The 19,196-nt window shown below is 43.8% G+C and overlaps 1 protein-coding gene across 1 annotated transcript; it reads left to right on the top strand.

Annotated features, from left to right (window-relative positions):
• Positions 1-15,114: 15,114 nt before the first annotated feature.
• LOC118894588 (transcriptional enhancer factor TEF-4-like) lies at positions 15,115-16,426 on the top strand. Its single transcript, XM_036850931.1, is given in 2 exon segments — positions 15,115-15,604; positions 15,646-16,426. Coding segments are annotated over 2 exon segments (1,263 nt in total). The 5' UTR covers positions 15,115-15,122.
• The last annotated feature ends 2,770 nt before the right edge of the window (positions 16,427-19,196 follow it).

Raw genomic sequence — 19,196 nt, 5'->3', positions numbered from 1 at the left:
AAAGGGGAAAAATGCTTAACTCGTATTCTTCGCAACTGAGATCAATATGGTGTAAAATCCTCCCTAGTTTCTCCATCGTGACCGTCAATAGTTAAGAACAAGTCTCTGTTCTGAAAAGAGAGAGAGACTCAACAGTTAAGAATTTAGCAAAGAAGATAGTTTTAAATCAGCAAAGTTACATAACTTTATAACAGTTTCAAGAAATCATCTTGAAACTTCATTAGCAAAAAATGCCCCTGAAGAAGCCAACAGGAAATAAAGAATTGCAAGGAATTTCTGGAAATAGGAGGGTGTTTTTTTGTTTGTTTTTGAAGTGGGAAAAAAAAGTTTTTAAGGAAAAAGGAAGCCCTGACCCACATAAAGATAGGGTTTCAGTGAAACTAATTTGAGACCAAGAAGGAAAGTGTTGGCCTCTCAGCAGTGTGAGGGCCAGGCCCTGATGGCTTTGTGTGGGCTGCGGAGAGCAGCAGCTACCCCCAAAACATGGGCTCAAGAAACAGAGCCAGTTTTACGCTAAAGATGAAATTTCATTCACAGGAAAGTGACGAATCTGCCCAACTGCCAACAGCCATGTTGAAATTTATATAGAAACTTAAAAATTGTTTCAGTGAGTAATCCAGGAATAGTTGCTATTTATCCTGAAGTCACTGGGTTTTCCCTAAAGCTCTGCCTTATAACTTTTTACCCTGAAACCCCTATTTCCCTTATTTAGTTGTGAAAAATGGGGGGCGGGGGGGAATGTCATTCATTTTCTCAGCAAATATTTTTAACAACGTACTCTGTGCCAGGCCCTGAATAAAGGGCTGCTACTGTATCAGATTATTGCCTCTTGGGCTTAATACCTTATCTGAGTTAATATTACAATGCAGAGTCTGCTGTGAATCTCTGAGACTCCCATAAAGTGTTGAGAGTACATAATACCGTAAGTACTATGCAAGCTTTAAGAAGCCACTGCCCATTCTTAATGAGAATCTTCTGTTTATGATTCATGGATTAAACACCCATAAATGGTTTCATGTACATGCCCAAAATATGTGGATCCACAAGAGGTCTGAGTGTATTCACGTATGTGTCTGCTCGTGAGAAAGTGTGTGTGGGAGGGAGGGAAGGAGTAGAAACTGTTTTAATTTTTAAAAGCTTAGAGGGCAAGCAAAAACTATTTATATACATCATTGCAAAAGTGAGTGTACAGGACATAAAGATGGGAGAAGTCAATGTATTTCCAAATTGTCATTCCTTTAGCTCTTGAAATGATGACTCCCTAATGGGAAACCATGGGCTGGTGTTTGTTTTCTCAGTGATAATTACACTGTGACTATTGTTGTTTTTTAATCCCAGTGATTCTAAAAAGGGGGTTTAAACAGGATTTTAAAAATCACTTTTTATCCTTTTAAAAAAAACCTTTTATCCTTTTATAAAAATCTTTTTTTTTTTTTTTTAAACCTGGCTCTTTTTTTTTTTTTTTTTAGAAATTCACGTTCTTTTATTTATTTATTTATTTATTTATGACTGTGTTGGGTCTTTGTTTCTCTGCGAGGGCTTTCTCTAATTGTGGCAAGTGGGGACCACTCTTCATCGCAGTGCGCGGGCCTCTCACCATCGCGGCCTCTCTTGTTGCAGAGCACAGGCTCCAGACGCGCAGGCTCAGTAGTTGTGGCTCACGGGCCCAGTTGCTCCGTGGCATGTGGGATCTTCCCAGACCAGGGCTCGAACCCGTGTCCCCTGCATTGGCAGGCAGATTCTCAACCACTGCGCCACCAGGGAAGCCCCTATAAAAATCTTATTTGAAAAAAACCTTTATCACTCAGCTTTTCATTATCTCACTGATAATTACACTGAAAGGTCCCCACTGCTGTTGGCATGGTGGCCTCCACACCATTACAGCACGCAGCACTAGCCTGACTGATTTGAAAGGGCCTTAGACGAGATCATCTCAGCCCAGGGTACCCAATTATTTGTCACGAGAAAGTGTTCTCCAGGCAAGGTGTCCCTTTCTGACCGACTCCAGATTGTACCCATTGGATGAACTCTCTGTATTACCATTGCAAATTCTCTATGAATCTAAAATGATTCCCCAATAAAAACTTTTAAAAGATATACTACCAGTCACTAATACTCCAAAGTCTAGTAAACACTGAACTTCTCTGCCTTCTTCAAGTCACAGATAAGCACGTTAAGTCCCAGAGAGGTTAAGGGACTTGCCTACCTCACTTGGTGATTCATGTCAGAGCTAAGCCTGGAATCCGTATCGTATCACCTGGACACACAAATCACCCTGCAGCCAGGGGACCCAGGGACCTTGCTCAAAGGAATTAGTTTCCATGGAAACAGCTCTTCTCTAAGCATACTAAATTCCCTTGCTGCTCCCCATATTAGCTCTGGACTATTACATTTCAAAGTCCATTTTTCACATTGATAAATTACACAATTACAGCAGTCCAGGAAGGAGCTATAACATCGTGGAAAAGGAATTTGTACCAGAAATTTAAACTACCATAAGGTCAAGGGATTAACATCAACCATAAATAGAAACCATCACATTCTGTGGCGCCTGCCAATCACATTCATATGAATTAAGCATTTTCTGAAAAGCAATACACACAAAAAATATTAATGCAGGTTAAGTCCAAGCCACAACATTTCCAAAGACAGATTTTTAAAGGGGCTGTATCTCCAAGAAATTAGGTGGGAGGGAACATGGAATCCTGGAAAAATACAACATTAGGTGACTCAAAAAGTGGTTCTAGTGATGACAGACACTGATGTCAAAGACTTGTTTGTAAAGCTTGGATAAAATGTGTTTCATACCATGTGAAGGAAGAAGCAGAATAAGGCTCAGCCCTTCTAGAGCAGTCTCCTGTACCATGCTGAGTTCCTCCATGTAGAACTGAACAATACAGCCTCAAGATGAGACTGAGTAAAAGGGAGCTACCCTGGTCCACCTGCTTCCCCCCAGGTACACCAGTCCCGTCCTCCACGGTCCCCCTCCTGTGATGCTTGTGGCATCCACACCCTGGTACCCAGAGCTGGGCAAGGAGTCGGCCACGGATGTTAGTTCCCTCCTCCCCTCTTTTCCCACCCAATTATTACTCCTCTTCCACCTCGTGAGCATCAGCCCTTAGGCAGAGCCCAGGCATCTGCTGGTGTGTTAATCACAGAAGGTGAGAACCCGGAGATCCCCGAGAAACATGGACAGAGGTATGCTCATTAGCACCCTTCCCCATAATTGCTGGTGACTATTGGAATTATCTGATAAAAGTGATGACAATAGTCCCCCTTCGTTGGCACAGAGATGATTTAGGAAGCACATCTCGATAGAGGGAAAAGCCATAATTTCCAATGTTGGCTATGGTGTCCCTCATTACCTAATGGTTATATGACAGAAGATAAAAAATGAGCTTGACAGGCAGGAATAACGGGCCCCAAATGAGAAAATGTAATTTAGAAAGAATGTAGGCAGTGACCTACAGTTAGGTTCCAAAAAGTGCCTTGCAGAGGCCCAGGAGGCAGCGTGTGGTGAAGCCAGGGCAGAGGGCTGGACCTGGGAGTGCCAGGTCCCAGCAGAGCCTCTGGCCAGCTGGCCGTGCTTGGACAAGTTACTAGCTTCGGGGAATGCAGTGTTCTCATCTGGAAAATAAGAAAAATGGGATGCTCTTTCCTGTACGTCCCAGATTTGAAGCAATTCTTTGCCAGCAATAGGAGGATGACTCAATGAATTATGGTGCGTCCTCATGATAGAGTATCATGCAGCAGTTACAATCCCTTTGTTTCCCAAGAATATTTAAGGTGAGAAAGTGCTTGTGACATGATGTTAAGTTAAAATTAAAAAGTAGGATGAAAAAAATCAAGTATGGATTATGATTCTAATTGTACAAAATGGAATAGATGCCTCAGAGAAATAAAAGACTAGAAGAAACCACAAAAAGTATTAACAGTGTTTACCATGGGTTGTTTAGTTTGTATTATTCAGAGCACTTAGAATTGCATTTGTTATTACAAATTGTAAATGCTTGATTAAAAATTCCAACGATACACAAGTATATACAGTAAACTTTAAAGTTTCTCCTTTTTCCTCCCACTGCCACTCCCCAGATGTAAGCTATATTAACATTGTGAAGTAAATTGGACTTTACCAAGTTTGAAGCTGAATTTGCTAGAAGCGTCCTTTGGTACAAGCAGTCTATTTACAATGACAAAGCTAGAAACATAGATGGTTTCTATTTTAAAATAAAACCTTAAAACCGTTGTAAACCCTAGGAAGAGAACTTCAATGAGATATTAGAATAAAAGTAAGAATTAGGATAAGAACAAATAATAATAATTAAATCTAGGTACTAGCACTTTTGTAAATGATTTTAATAGAAATCTAATAATCAGTTTTATAATGACTGTGATATTTGGAGTGTTATTATTTCTTAAAGTATTTGAAGTATTTAAGAAAGTCTAATCTAATGAATTTGTAATTTTAGAATATGATTTAGAATATGATAAATGTTTAGAAAATTAAATAATTTTCCATCAGTGGGAAAAAATGACTGGGAAAATTTAATTTGTAAGTCAATGAGTTTTGATTTATAATTGTGTAATTGCTGTGTGAATATGTAGAGAAATACGGAACATTTAAGATTAGTGGAATGTTAATCATTTGATAAATTTGGAAGATTGATGAATGAACCAGTAAACAAAGTGCAGGAGTAGTAATTCTTCTCCATCCTCAAAAGCCCTCAACCATTAAAGAATTGTTTATGTACATGCTTAGAGTTCAGGCCATGCTTTGTTGAGGACACCAAAGTATGAGCCTCAGCATGAGGGTGTGGGAAGGGAGAGGAAAAGGAAGTCAGCCTCCATCCCCACCTGCAGACCCTCCACCTCTGCCAGAGGTTGCACCTGAATAGGAGACTCAGTCCCAACTGGCCACTGATTTTCACCTGTGACCAGTGGTGTGACATCCTTCTGTGGTGAGGGTCCCAACAGCAGCAGAGGTCTCCAGGGACATCAGAGGCATCAGCTGTGATGCCTGATTCCTGGCTTCTGGGATAGGTCTGAGTTCTTCTCCACCGTGAGGCAGGATGAAACAAACACAAGTTAACAACTTGGACACTTCTCAGTTTATCCTGGCAGGGTAGACCCCAGGAAGAGAGAAAACATGAGTTGAGATTGGGGGCACGAGATGTTTAATTGGAATACTGCAAAGAGAGATATGACCTCAATTGTACCCCAAGCAGATGAAGTGGAACATATTGGTTACTTTTTTTTTTTAATAGATCTTTATTGGAGTATAACTGCTTCACAATACTGTGTTAGTTTCTGTTGTATGCCAGAGTGAATCAGCCATATGCATATATATATCCCCATATCCCCTCCTGGTTACTTTTAAATCTGTGGTTTAGTTGGAGTGCTATTGTTTTGCCCCCAAAGCATCTATTCACTCTTTTTTCCAGGTAGCTGTACATCACTTCTCTTCTGGGGGACCGCCTCTCCTCCATGGTCAGTGTACCTGTTCCTAGTGCCGTGGATTCGTACCCCATCTCCACCTGTGAGACTGTGATCAGGACTAGCCAGTCAGAGCATCACTTGTAAACTCTGGAGCCTGGAGCTCCGAAGGCCATCACATGGGGTGCTAGAATGAACCAAACACCAAGGAAGGCTGAGACTGTCAGCCGGACAGGGAGAAACCAGCCCCTGGACCATGACAGTCCTGGAGCATCTCCTGGACTTTTCAGTTAGTTGAGCCAATAATTTCTCTTTGGGGCTTAAATCTATTTGATTTGGATTTTCAGTCATTTGTTACCAAAAGGGTAACAAACTTGTATCCTAACTGATACAAGTGTATCTGAGTGCCTGGAAGGATCTGGAAACTTCACCAAGGAGAGCAGCTGAGGAACTGGTGATGTAATCCGGAGAAGAGAAGATTCTAATACTATACAATAAGTCTTCAAATACCATGTTGATGGATGTTACTGTGTCCATTCAGCAGGTAGATGAGTTTTCTAATAAAGTTGTGCAACAAAGGGACCAACTCCTTCAGATGGAGGTGACCTCCTTATCAGAGGAACAATCCAGTCAAGGATGGATGGCTTCCTGACAAGGATGTTGGCACTGAGATCCCTTCACTGGGTGGGAAACATGAATCACAAATGACTCTTCTGACCCTAGCTGTCAACAGAAAGTAGGAGAAGATACAATCACTAGGGAAAATGAATGAAGGTACTGCAAAACTCTGCAAGGTCCTGGCTTGATCATTGAGAAGCTTTGGCGTTAACTCTCTGAATCAGCTTTGGTCTATAACCTGATGCTGCATAATAAGAGAGTTAACATGGAAGTCAGAGGCCTCACTGGAAAGCATAGAGGGCTAAACACTTCCCTTTTGTAGAACACCAATTCTTTAAATGGGAATTCTGTAGTTGGTTTGGAATGCTTATCTGCAAAGTCACTTCTGTTGACTTGGCCAAGATGAGAGTAAAATATGGAAGAGACCAGCCAGAAGTCTGGTGGGAACAAAGGATTCTACATACACCTGCATATATGTGTGACTATGGAAGTGGCCAAAGTCAGCTCCCTGCCCCACTGGCACCTAGTGTTAGGGGTCTAGAGATCGAGATGGGCATAGAACAGTTAATGTTTTCCTTAGTGTGGCAGGTTGGCAATTTTCACCACATGATCTACATCTCTGACTTCTTCTTCTCCCCCAATTTCATTGCACTTGAATCACTTGGACTTTTTTTTGATTCCTCAAATACATCTGGCTCATTCCCATCTTAGAGCCTTGGTCCTTGCTCTTCCATTTACCCAGAAAGCCCTACTTCTAAGTCTTTGTATAGCTGGCTTCTTGGGGTTGTTCAGGTATTAGCTCAAATGGCACGTCCTTGGTGAGTTCTTTCCTGACCACCAACCCAAATTAGCAACTTTGTCCTCAACATGTGCCCAGAGAGCGCCCATTCTCTCCGTCACATTATCCATTTTATTGTCTCCCAAGAACTCATTACTATTGGAAATTGTCTTGCTCATTTATTTTCTGCCTGTTTTAGTCTTTCCTCTCCATGAAAGCATAAGCTCTGTGAGAGCAGCAACCCTGTCTGCTTTGTTCATTACCACATCCTCAGCTCTTAGAACAATTCCTGGCACATGGTACACATGTCATGAACGTTTGTTGAATGAATAAATGATTGATTGAACCTACTCTTTCCCACCTTGCTCTTGGAGAAATTTCCTCCTACGTAACATAATGTTTTCTGGAAAACAGAGCAAGTGAGTGACTGAGACTCAGCTATAAAGACTCTTGTGTTGAAAGGACTCATCCCTGGTATGGCAACTTGCCCTTTAATTGGTTTAGTGTCCTGAGGTGATCAAGGAGGAAGGGAACACAAGACTTTATCCAGAGCCCAGCTCTCTCTGTGAGCACATCTAACGTACTCCGCAAGAGCAAGCTGACCTTATTTGTTAAAGGAGCCACGGCTCAGCAACACCCAGCCTATGGGATGCTTACTGCCTTTTCAACCCATTAGCTCTCCTCTGGTCCTCTGTGAAGGGAAGCATAGACAGAGACCTCCCTCCTCCACTGTGAAAGCCCAGAGCCTCGAGCTCAGTTCAACTCTCAAGTGTGACTATCGTTTTTCCTTTTGGTGTATACAAATAATTGCTTGCTAGCGTGCCCAGTGCCTGAGATGATTGATAGAAGATGGTTTTTAAAGTATGCATGCACATCAACAAAGCCAGGCTTGGATCACCTTCCAAGCACTTTGCCCCATGGGAAACTTCTTTCAGCACCTCGGGAGGAAGAGACCTGTAATTATTTAAATGAAAGAAGATGGGAGGAGTACTCTTTGGAATGTCATCTCACAGGCTTTCCTGAGTTAAGAGTAATCTCCAGGCACTCTAAACACGCTGGCCAATGTGGATCTGGCTTTAGCTTCTCAGGGAAGTCTGGGTACAGAGGGTGGGGGAAGAGGCTTCCTACAAGGAATTTTTTTTTAAACAACATCTTAAATACAGGAATGGCATCTCTAGGGCAGGGACAGATATTCAGGAGGGAAGGATTGCTCAGTGATGGCGCGAGAGGGTAACCAGACCCAACACAGGGACCATGCCCATTAGAAAGGTAGCCATGGGAGGGGTGTATTTTTTGGCTAGAATACTGAACTATTGGGAAAGCTGTTATTTCTTCACTCACTTTTATAGCTACTGGAAGTATAAAAATATGGTCCATCCTGCATTCACTCACTCATTTATTCATCAGCCAACATTACTGAGTTGCTGTTATGTTTCAGACACCATTTTTGGTTCCAAGGAATCAGCTCTGAACAGTACAGACAGGGACCCTTTGCACATAGAGATGACATTGTAGAGGTGAAGACAGACATTTAAGAGATATTTGCACCAGGAATTAATACAGATATGACTTATATGTAGGTAAGTTGGCCAAATGAAAAGAGGGTCATGAGGCCAGTTTCTTCCCTTTCACACTCCACCTGTTAAAAAAACCCTGCAAGGAGTTGGGGGTGGGATGGGGGCCAATAATAGCCAGAGGCAGAAGGTGAGCAGCAGCCCTGGACCCCAGGGTCCCTATACTCCACCCAGAAAAGGGGAGATCGCCGGAGGCACAGAAACCAAAGGCGCAAAGCTCTCCCCATCTCACTTCCTGCTCCAGCCATGCCCTCAGGGGCAAGTGGCTCTGGGCAGGCCACTGCTGACCCGCCCCGCCCTCAAACCATTTTCGCCCTCTCTGCTGACAGCTGAAAAGCCACATGTGCTATTTCTCACACAGACTTCCTCACATGTTACATCAGTTCAGGTTCTCCAGGAAGCAGACACCAAGATGGAGTTAGGAGGACAAGGGATTTCCTGGAGGAGATGACTGAGAAGAAGGCGGGGAGGCAGGGAGAGCCTTCAGACCACAGTGCCGTTCTGACCCCATGAAAGACAGAAGGAAGGAAGGAGAATTAAGCAGCAAGAGCCTCAGAGCAGTACAACCCCCAGAAACTCTCAGCCAGCCCCATTGGGAGCTCCGGAACAAGGATTGCCCATGAGAGGAGCCCTGCACTGGACAGAGACCATCATGTACGTGGTCATTGCCTGTTGCTGCCCAGAAGAGTGGGGCCTCGGCTGTAACACAGCAACGGATCCTGGGGGCGGTGCAGCCGGAGCCTATTAGCTCCTCTGGACAGGTTCCCTCTTGAAGGGAGAGCTGCGTGGCTCACTCCAGTGGCTGCCCACAGGGTCAGCCATGCTGGTGGCCTCACTCACGGTTCCAGTCTCCACTGCCGTGATGGACACCAAGGGAGGCTTTCCATAAGCAGAGCCTTTGGCCTCTGGGGAAGACAGTAGGGTTGAGATGGGGCCGGTGGGCACAGAGGGCGCAGGCAGGCCCCTGGGGTTTGAGGAGACACCAGAAACTTTGCCAAGGCTCAAGAGGTGCCAGCTGTGATGGCTGAATGACAACTGGGGGGGCTCAGTGGTGGGAAGTCCAGCCACAGGGCGACAGGAAGTGGCTGACCGCCAGGAGTGGCCACGTGGACAGGCCAGTGATGACACGATCCTCACAGGCAGGCAGCCCAGCCCGCAAGTTTAGTTCCTCTTCCTTGGTTCCCTATGTTCTCCTTGCGGCAAATCTAGACACCCGCCTCTATAAACACCCATCTACACCCAATGGTGTCAATCCTTATGATCTTCAGGAGCTTAGTAACTGATATCAAAGAAAACACCTGAAAATTGTTTTGATAAAAAATTCAAGAATTAAGCTGAATCTATCTTAAACTAATTTTAAGTCATATTTCTCAAAATAGAATAGAACATCTTAGCAGTATATTTAGTCTAATTTAATAGTTCTTTGAAAAACTCATCCTGAATATTGCATCCAATGTTAAGAGGCCCCTGGACACACCAAGGATTATATTGTATCGTGAAATGAGGAGTACACTGAACTAAAATCTCTGTAGCTAAGGTCCAAAGAGAAAATAAAATGAAATAAAACAATGCTAACCCAGCGAGAGGGGCCCCATACTTTTGAGCACCCCACGTGTTACAAACACAAAATCCAAACACCCACCCTCGTGATGAGCACCACTGAGAGCCTGGGAAAACCTATCCCCAGAGCTTTTGTCCTGAATCCTCAAAACAAAGTGACTGTCGGATTGCTGTGAAGGGGCAGCCTCAGAGAGGTGCAGTGTGCTTAGGTGGAGATGGGGTGCTCAGATCAAGAAAGACAAATTAACCTGCCTGATCCTTCCTCTCAGAAAGTATGAATGCAATAGATTCTTACATAACAGAATATAATTTCCCAGTCGTACTGAGCATCTACTTTCCTGTTCTCTTCCTGTTCCAGTGTGTGCTTCTAGATGTTCTCAATTAGTGCTGCATTCACAGCAGTTGTGTATATATGGTGGCTAAGGAACATTTTGCAGTTTTATTACATCATTCCCATTGCTATTAACTTTGGTTGTCAGCTGAATCTGTAACGTTTCAGTACATAAGCCTCCCTTTGCACTCTTGGCCTGGGCCCCTCAAATCTGAGGATCAGGCCTGGACTGTGGTACCCCTGTTACCCAGAAGAAGTCAACAAAAGGATCCATAAAATTGGGCCACAGTTCATGAAAATATTCCCATGATGGATCGTTAGCAATGGTGATAATCACAGCAGCAGTTCTATAAACACACCCAAAGGCACTGGGTCTTACACATTCTGCTCTCACAGTAAGCTCTTTGCCCTGCTCTGTGTGGTATCTCTGTGTACTGCTGTAAGGAGTATCCCTCACACCCCAGCTTGTAAAGGAAGGACCACTTCTTGTTCTACCTCAGCCATCGTCCTCCCAGTCAGGGAATCCGGGCTGTCTGAAGTCTGCTCCCTGGTGGGCTCTGGAGACATGCTTCCAGATAGCCTCCGCACTCATCCTCTGCCCCAGCACTGCTGCCCCTCTGCCTAATGTCCACGTGAAGGCATGTCTCCTTGGGTGGCTGGGCTGAGCCCCACCAGAGCCTTGCTGTGGGGCCCAGCCTAGAGACCTAACTCTGCCATTGGCCCCTCGCCCATGACCGGAAATCTCTCCTCCACCGCTGCTCCACGCATCTTCTCAGACAGCGCCAGGCTCCTTCTGCTGAGCCCCTTGTCTGGCTGGCTGGCTTCTCCCAGCCCCCAGACGTCCTCTGAGGACCTCTTGTGGCACCTGCCATATGGCTCTCCACCCTCACCCCACCTAATCCCCAGGCAACTCCATGGCACTCGCTCAGCCCTGAGAGAGCAGGTCTCTCCCTCCCCAGACCATGTGGTAGTACTGCATGGTTCCTTTAAAAATAGACACTTAGGGACTTCCCTGGTGGTCCAGAGGCTAAGACTTCGCGCTCCCAATGCAGGGAGCTCGGGTTCGATCCCCTGTCAGGGAACTAGATCCCACATGCCGCAACTAAAGACTTTGCATGCTGCAACTAAAGATCCCACATGCCACAACGAAGATTAAAGATCTCGCTTGCCACAACTAAGACCCGGCGCAGTCAAATAAATAAAATAAATAAATAAATATTTTTAAAAATGATAATAAAAAGATAAAAATAGACATTTAGTCTGTCCCCAGCATGACCCTTTCAAAGTAGTCATTTTTCTCAGTTTTAAAGATAAAGAAAGAAAAGGACATGCTACGATCCAATTCCACTGATTCTTTGTTACACATCAAATGATCCACCTGACAGCTTCTCAGCTGCCGAAGATTTCCATTTCCAACCTGTTTCTCAGAGCTAGGCACGCTCAGGAGGGGAGATCAGAGACAGCACCCACCAGACACCACACATCTCAGGAGAAGTTCTGGAGTCTAGTTCTGGAGTCTTCCCAATGGAACCCAAGGCCTCCTTCATGTGTCCAAACTGTCAGAGATGGAAGACCAGGAAAGCCATGCAGCGTGGTCCCCTAATTTTACAGGTGGGGAAACAGAGGGGCACCGAGGAGAAGCAACTGAGCCAGATCACTCTGGAGTCAGCTGCAGGGCAGGAGCTCTGACCCAGGGTGCTTCTCATCACAGAAAGTCTGTGGATTCTGTTCCCAAGAAACAAGCCCACACTTCTTCGGTAAATTAGGAAGGGACTTCCAGGGCCCTTTCACCACCCTGAAAGGAGAATTGTGGCCAGGAAGTGTGGGCAGAAGTCCTTGGGCAGTCGCCAACCGAGCTGCCCAGCTCCAAACTCATATGGGCCTGGAGCATAAGAAGAAAGTGTGAGAGCAGGAGAAGGGGAAGGGGCAGTGGAGACCCCCTCTGTTTCTGCATCCTCTGGTCTCTGCCCCCACCTCCCTTGCCGTTCCTGGATCCACACTCCTCCTTCCCACTGCAACGCATCCTGCCTGGCCTTCCCCACTGTCTCATCACCTGTGCCTCCTTCTGAGCAGAACAACAGCAAGGTGAGAAGATGCTCAGGAAAGTAAAGGAAGAGGGTGTTAAGTAGGTGAGATACACATCTGATACAGAGAGAGCATTTGATACAGCTCCCCAAGGAGAAAGAACTACAGCCCTCATGCTGACTGTGGAGCTTCTTAGGTCAGTTGCCTCAACCTTGGCAGCACAATGGAATTACCTAAATAGCTTTAAAAAATACAGATGCCTGGACCCATCTAGAGACTGACATTTTTTTTTCAGTACTTCTGAGCATCAGGATTTATAAACACTCCCTTGATTATTCTAATATGTACCCAGGGTTGAGACCCAGTTCTTAGAAGAAAAGTCCCTGGTCCATCTTATATTGGGTTCTCTGCTTCAAGAAGAAGCAAATAATGTTTAGATAGAAAATACTCAAATCCTTTTCCTATCCTATTCTCAGCCTGCACACCAGGAATTACAATCGTTCTAGATTAAACTGTCAGATTTTCTGCTGAGATCCTTTTCCTGGCATCCTGGGCCTCTGCTACCATTGTCAAATCTCCATACCTCATATTCTCCAAAGTCCTTTCCAGTTCCCAAAGTCCCTTGGTATATGGCTCTATAAAAAATGTTTAGAATCACCACTGCTATGAATGTGGTCTTTTTAAAAATCCATCTTTCCTTTCTAGGCATGATAGAGTAACTGGTACCAGGCTTGTCCTCCCACTATTAAAAAAATGATAAAATTGGACAAAACGTATGAAACTGCTGTTTCCAAGTACAGGACAACAGGCAGTGCAGGACACTGGTCGAGGAGAGTTAGGAAGCACAGTGAGCCCTACAATTGCTCTGGCTTTCTGTCAGGAGCCACTTTTCCAGACAGTGGTGCAGAATAACATTACAGTCTTGTCAAGTTAAACAGACAGAGATCAGAGTTCAGAGAGGCAGAAATGGCTGGAATTTATGGGGCTGAGTACTAGAGAGGAAAGAACTATGGGAAGAAGGAGTTCCTGGATCTACATAGTGGTCTCCTTGAGTCTACTGCTGAAAACCAAGCTGTGAATGCTTAGGGTGAAACTCCAAGAGGCTATGCAAAGAAGTACTGGGAATCTGTGGTGCACAATCCCAGAGCTTACTCAGGGATATGAGATAGTATAGATCCAGCCAAGGGAGAGAGTTCACTGGACACCAAGGGCACTTAGTAGAGACCCTAGGGGGTTATATCTTAACAGTAGAGCTAAAATAGACCTAAAGTAAAGGCGACTCTAGACCTGCCTTAACAAATTTACAAGCAAATCTTCAAAAAATTGAATTGATCCTAAATTCCCCAAGTGTATGCTGAAACAAAATTCAATATTCTTTAAAGAGAAAAACAAAAAACAAAAAAATCCACTCAAAAAGGCTAGTGTGACAATGCCTAGCACCCAACAAAAATTTACTAGACATACAAAGATGCAGGAAAATGTGACCCATAACTAGGAAAAAAATCGGCAACAGAAGCATACCTAGAAATGACAGAGATTTTGGAATAAGCAAACAATTATATTAAAACAGCTATTATATATATGTTAACATAAATAGGCATAATGAAGAAAGAAATAGAAGGGTTAAGAAAGAACAAATAGGGGCTTCCCTGGTGGCGCAGTGGTTGAGAATCTGCCTGCCAATGCAGGGGACACGGGTTCGAGCCCTGGTCTGGGAAGATCCCACATGCCACGGAGCAGCTGGGCCCGTGAGACACAATTGCTGAGCCTGCGCGTCTGGAGCCTGTGCTCCGCAGCAAGAGAGGCCGCGATGGTGAGAGGCCCACGCACCGCGATGAAGAGTGGTCCCCACTTGCCGCAACTAGAGAAAGCCCTCGCACAGAAACGAAGACTCAACACAGTCATAAATAAATGAATAAATAAATAAAAGAACGTGAATTTCTTTAAAAAAAAAAAAAAAGAAAGAACAAATAGAAATTCTGGGGATAAAATATACAATATCTGAAATGAAAAGTTTAGTGAATGGAATTACCATCAGATAAAATACTGCAGAAGAAAATGCAAGTGAATTTGAAGATGGAACAATAGAAATTCTCAAACTGACACATGGAAAGGAAAAAAAAACTGAAAAAAGTAATAGAACTTGTGAACCATGAAAACAAGTCAAGTGGTTGAACATATGTGTTCATATAGAAATGATGTCTGAAATATTTCCAAATTTGGTAATTTTTTTTTGAATCACAGATCTAATTAGCTCTACTAACCTCCAAGAAGGGCATACACAAATAAAACAACATGAAGGCATATTGCTAAAACCAAGGATAAGGAGAAAATCTTAAAGGCAGACAGAGGAAAAAAAAAAGACATACAACATAAAGAAAACAAAGTGAGAATTCCCATAAATTTATCATCAGAAAAAATGCAAGCCAGAAGACAATGAAATGGTATTTTTTAAATGCTGAAAGAAAAAACAAATCAGTCCAGAATTCTATAAGAAGTGAAAATAGGCTTCAAAACTAAAGGTGAAATAAAGATATTTTCAGACAAACAAAAGTTGAGAGAATTCATTGTCAACAGACCTACTTTACAAAATAATATTTTTTATAAATATAAATAGAAAATTTTTATAAATATAAATAGAATTTTTTCAGGCTGAAGAAAAATGACTCTGATGGAATCTTGTACCTACACAAAGGAATGAAAAGTGTCAGAAATAGTAAATAAGTGGGTAAATATAAAATACCTTTTCCTCATTTAAAAATTTATTTAGGGCAGCTCCCCAGCCCCAGGCCGGGAGGCCCAGATGGGGGAACCCCGGGCTGGGGTCCCCCTGGACGATGGCAGCGGCTGGACAGGAAGTGAGGAAAGAAGCGAGGAGGGCACTGGCGGCAGTGAGGGGGCGGGCGGAGACGGGGGCCCAGACGCAGAGGGTGTCTGGAGTCCAGACATCGAGCAGAGCTTCCAGGAGGCCCTGGCCATCTACCCACCCTGTGGCCGGCGGAAAATCATCCTGTCCGATGAAGGCAAGATGTATGGTCGGAATGAACTGATTGCCCGCTACATCAAGCTAAGAACAGGGAAGACTCGAACTCGCAAACAGGTCTCTAGTCATATCCAGGTTTTGGCCCGAAGGAAATCGAGGGAAATCCAGTCCAAGCTCAAGGGCCTGAATGTGGACAAGGCTTTCCAGACAATGGCCACCATGTCCTCAGCCCAGCTCACCTCATTACCTTCCCTGCAGGCCAAACTTGGTCCCGCTGGTCCTCAGGCCCCAGAGCTTTTCCAGTTTTGGTCGGGGGGTTCTGGGCCCCCCTGGAATGTTCCAGATTCCAGAAGCCATTCTCGCAGACACCGTTCTCCTTGTCACTGACTCCTCCATCTACTGACCTCCCAGGGTACGAGCCCCCCCAAGCCCTCTCACCTCCTGCTTTGTCCCCACCTGCCCCATCACCCCCAGCCTGGCAGGCTCGGGCTCTGGGCACTGCTCGGTTGCAGCTGGTGGAGTTCTCGGCCTTTGTGGAACCTCCGGATTCAGCTGACTCTTACCAGAGGCACCTGTTTGTACACATCAGCCAGCACTGCCCCAGCCCCGGAGCACCCCCCCTCGAGAGTGTGGACGTCCGGCAGACCTATGACAAATTCCCTGAGAAAAAGGGTGATCTGCGGGAGCTGTATGATCGTGGGCCCCCCCACGCCTTCTTCCTGGTCAAGTTCTGGGCGGACCTGAACTGGGGCCCGAGTGGCGAGGAGGTGGGGGCCGGCGGTAGCAGTGGTGGCTTCTATGGAGTGAGCAGCCAGTACGAGAGCCTGGAGCACATGGCCCTCACCTGTTCCTCCAAGACGCAGCGTGCCCAGCTGGAGGACGGGAGGTTCGTGTACCGCCTGCTGCGCTCACCCATGTGTGAGCACCTGGTGAATTTCCTGCACAAGCTTTGGCAGCTACCCAAGTGCTATATGATGAACAGTGTCCTGGAGAACTTCACCATCCTCCAGATGGTGACAAACAGAGACACCCAGGAACTGCTGCTCTGAACCGCCTATGTCTTTGAGGTCTCCACCAGTGAGCGGGGGGCCCAGCATCACATTTACCGCCTGGTCAGGGACTGAAGGGGGCCCCCAGAAGTGGCTCACCCCCGGAATACCCTCCTCCCAGGAAGGACCTCCAGCTTTCCTCACGCTTCTTACTTGGTGGGGGTGGGGGTGGGCTGCTCCCTCTTAGGACCTTAAAAGCTCGGTGGTGAGTCGAATGGGCTGGGACTGAGAGGATGGATGGATCCTGATACTGGGACCTGACAGGGGTGTCTGAAAGGACAGATCACTCCAGAGCATTTGACACTGGGGACAGGAGTGAGACAACTCCTGGGACAGCACTGGTTTCTGTCTCTGACAGGCAACCTCCCCCTTCTCTGTTTTGGATGTTTTGGAGGGCCCCAGTTACACATTGGCTTGTCCCTCTCTGTTTTTCAGCACCCCCTTCTTCCCAATCTGCCTCTCCTTACCAGCCCCATCCCGGGACCCTGATATTGAATTTTGAATGTTAACCCTTTCTGTGCAGGAGTAGAGCCAGGTGGGCCCTGGAAATATATATATATTTTTAATATAACAAGAGATATTTATAAGTGGGTGTTAGGGTCGTGACTTTTTCTCAGCTGGGCAAGCAGTGGGGTGAGGCTTTTAAATCTCATGTCCTCTTCTAAATGAGCCGTGGGGCTAGACTGTGTTGCCTCCTTCTCCTCCCCTCCCCTCAAAGTGTGTTGGTTTGTGTTTTGACAGAGGATAAAGCTATTTTACAAAAAAAAAAAAAAAAAAAAATTTATTTAGGAGATAACTGGCTGTTTGAAGAAAAAAATAATAACAATATATTGTAGGATTCATAACAGAAGTAATATGTATGATAACAATAGGACAAAGGATTAGGGGCTTAAATATATTGCTGTAAATTTCTCTATTACACCTGAAGTGATATAATATTATTTAAATGTAGACTGTGGTAAGTTAAAGATATACATTGTAAATCTATTGCAACCAGTAAAAAATAAAACAAGACATATAGCTAAAAACTAAAAGTGGAGTTGAAGTGAAATACCAACTGGATTTAAAAAAAAGAAAACAGCCCCAACTATATGCTGTCTATAAGAATCCTACTTTAATCATAAAGACTCATAAAAGTTAAAGGTAAAAATGTCTTTTGTAGAAAGGGATATAAAATGCAAATACTAACTATAAGAAAGCTAACAATGCTATATTAATATTAATTAAGTAGGCTTTAGTTCAAAGAATATTATCAAAGGTAAAGATGGACATTTCATAATGATAAAAGTGTCAATTCCCCAAGAGGACATAACAATCCTAGACATTTATGTACCCAAAAGTAAAACTTCACACCACATGAAGCAAAAACTAACAGAACTGAAAAGAGAAATAGACTTTATCCATAATTATAGTTAGATATTTCAAGATTTCTCTATTAATTTATAGAACAAGTAGACAGAAAAACTGGCTAGTATATAGGAGATTTGAACAGTAATTAGCCAACTTGATTTCATAACATTTATAGAACACTCCACCAAAAACAGCAGAACATACATTCTTTTTAAGTACACATGGAACATTCACCAGTATAGACCATATTCTGGGCCATAAAACAAGTCTCAATAAATATAAAAATATTGAAGTATATGTTCTCTGCCCACTCAGAATTAAATTAGAAATTGGTAACAAATATATCTAGGGGGAAAATTCCCCAAATATTTGGAAATTAAAAAACAAGCTTCCTAATAACTTATGGGTCAAAGAAGAAATGATGAAAATATTTTGAAGTGGATGAAAATGAATACACAACATATCAAAATTAGACCAATATAGCTAGAGCAGTACTTGGTAAAAATTAATAGCTTTATATGTTTATATTTGAAAAGGTCTAAAATCAAGTATATAAGCTTCCACTTTAAGAAGCTAAAAAATGAAGATCAAATTAAACCCAAAGTAGAGAGAGTGAAAATCAATGAAAATGGACAAACGATAAGAACATCAATTTTTAACATCTAGTTTTTTTTAAAAAGATCAGTAAAATTGATAAACTGTTAGGTAGATTGACCAAGAAGAAAACAGAGAAGACACAAATTGCTAATATAAGGAATGAAAGAGGGCACATCATTACAGATGCTACAGACATTAAAAGGATGAAAGGGGGCTTCCCAGGTGGCGCAGTGGTTGAGGATCTGCCTGCCAATGCGGGGGACATGGGTTCGAGCCCTGGTCTGGGAGGATCCCACATGCCGCGGAGCGGCTAGGCCCGTGAGCCACAACTGCTGAGCCTGCGCATTTGGAGCCTGTGCTCCGCAGCCGGAGAGGCCGCGATAGTGAGGGGCCCGCGCACCGCGATGAGGAGTGGCCCCCACTTGCCGCAACTGGAGAAAGCCCTCGCACAGCAACGAAGACCCAACACAGCAAAAATAAATAAATAAATAAATAAATAAATAAATAAATAAAAAAAAAAAGGATGAAAGGGAATATTAGGAACAACTCTATGCCAATAAATTTGACAACTTAAATGAACAAATCATTTGAAAAATACAATTTAACAAAACTGGAAAAGGAGAACTAAAAAGTCTGAATAATCATATGCTTACTAAAGAAATTGAATTTGTAAATAAATTTCTTTCCATAAGGAAAATTGCAGTCCTAGATGGTATCAGTAATGGATTCTTTTGAACATTTCAGAAAGAACTAATACTAGTACTACATAAATTCTTTATAAAAGAGAGGAGGGAACATTTCCCAACTTGGTTTATGAGGGCAGCATTACCTTGTTACTAAAATCAAGCAAAGATGTTACAAGAAAAGAAAACTATAGACCAGTATCCCTCATGAATAC

This window comes from Balaenoptera musculus, chromosome 4 (assembly GCF_009873245.2).
Source record: "Balaenoptera musculus isolate JJ_BM4_2016_0621 chromosome 4, mBalMus1.pri.v3, whole genome shotgun sequence".
In the NCBI taxonomy this organism is placed as follows: Eukaryota; Metazoa; Chordata; class Mammalia; order Artiodactyla; family Balaenopteridae; genus Balaenoptera; species Balaenoptera musculus.
This window is presented reverse-complemented; position numbering and strand designations above follow the sequence as displayed.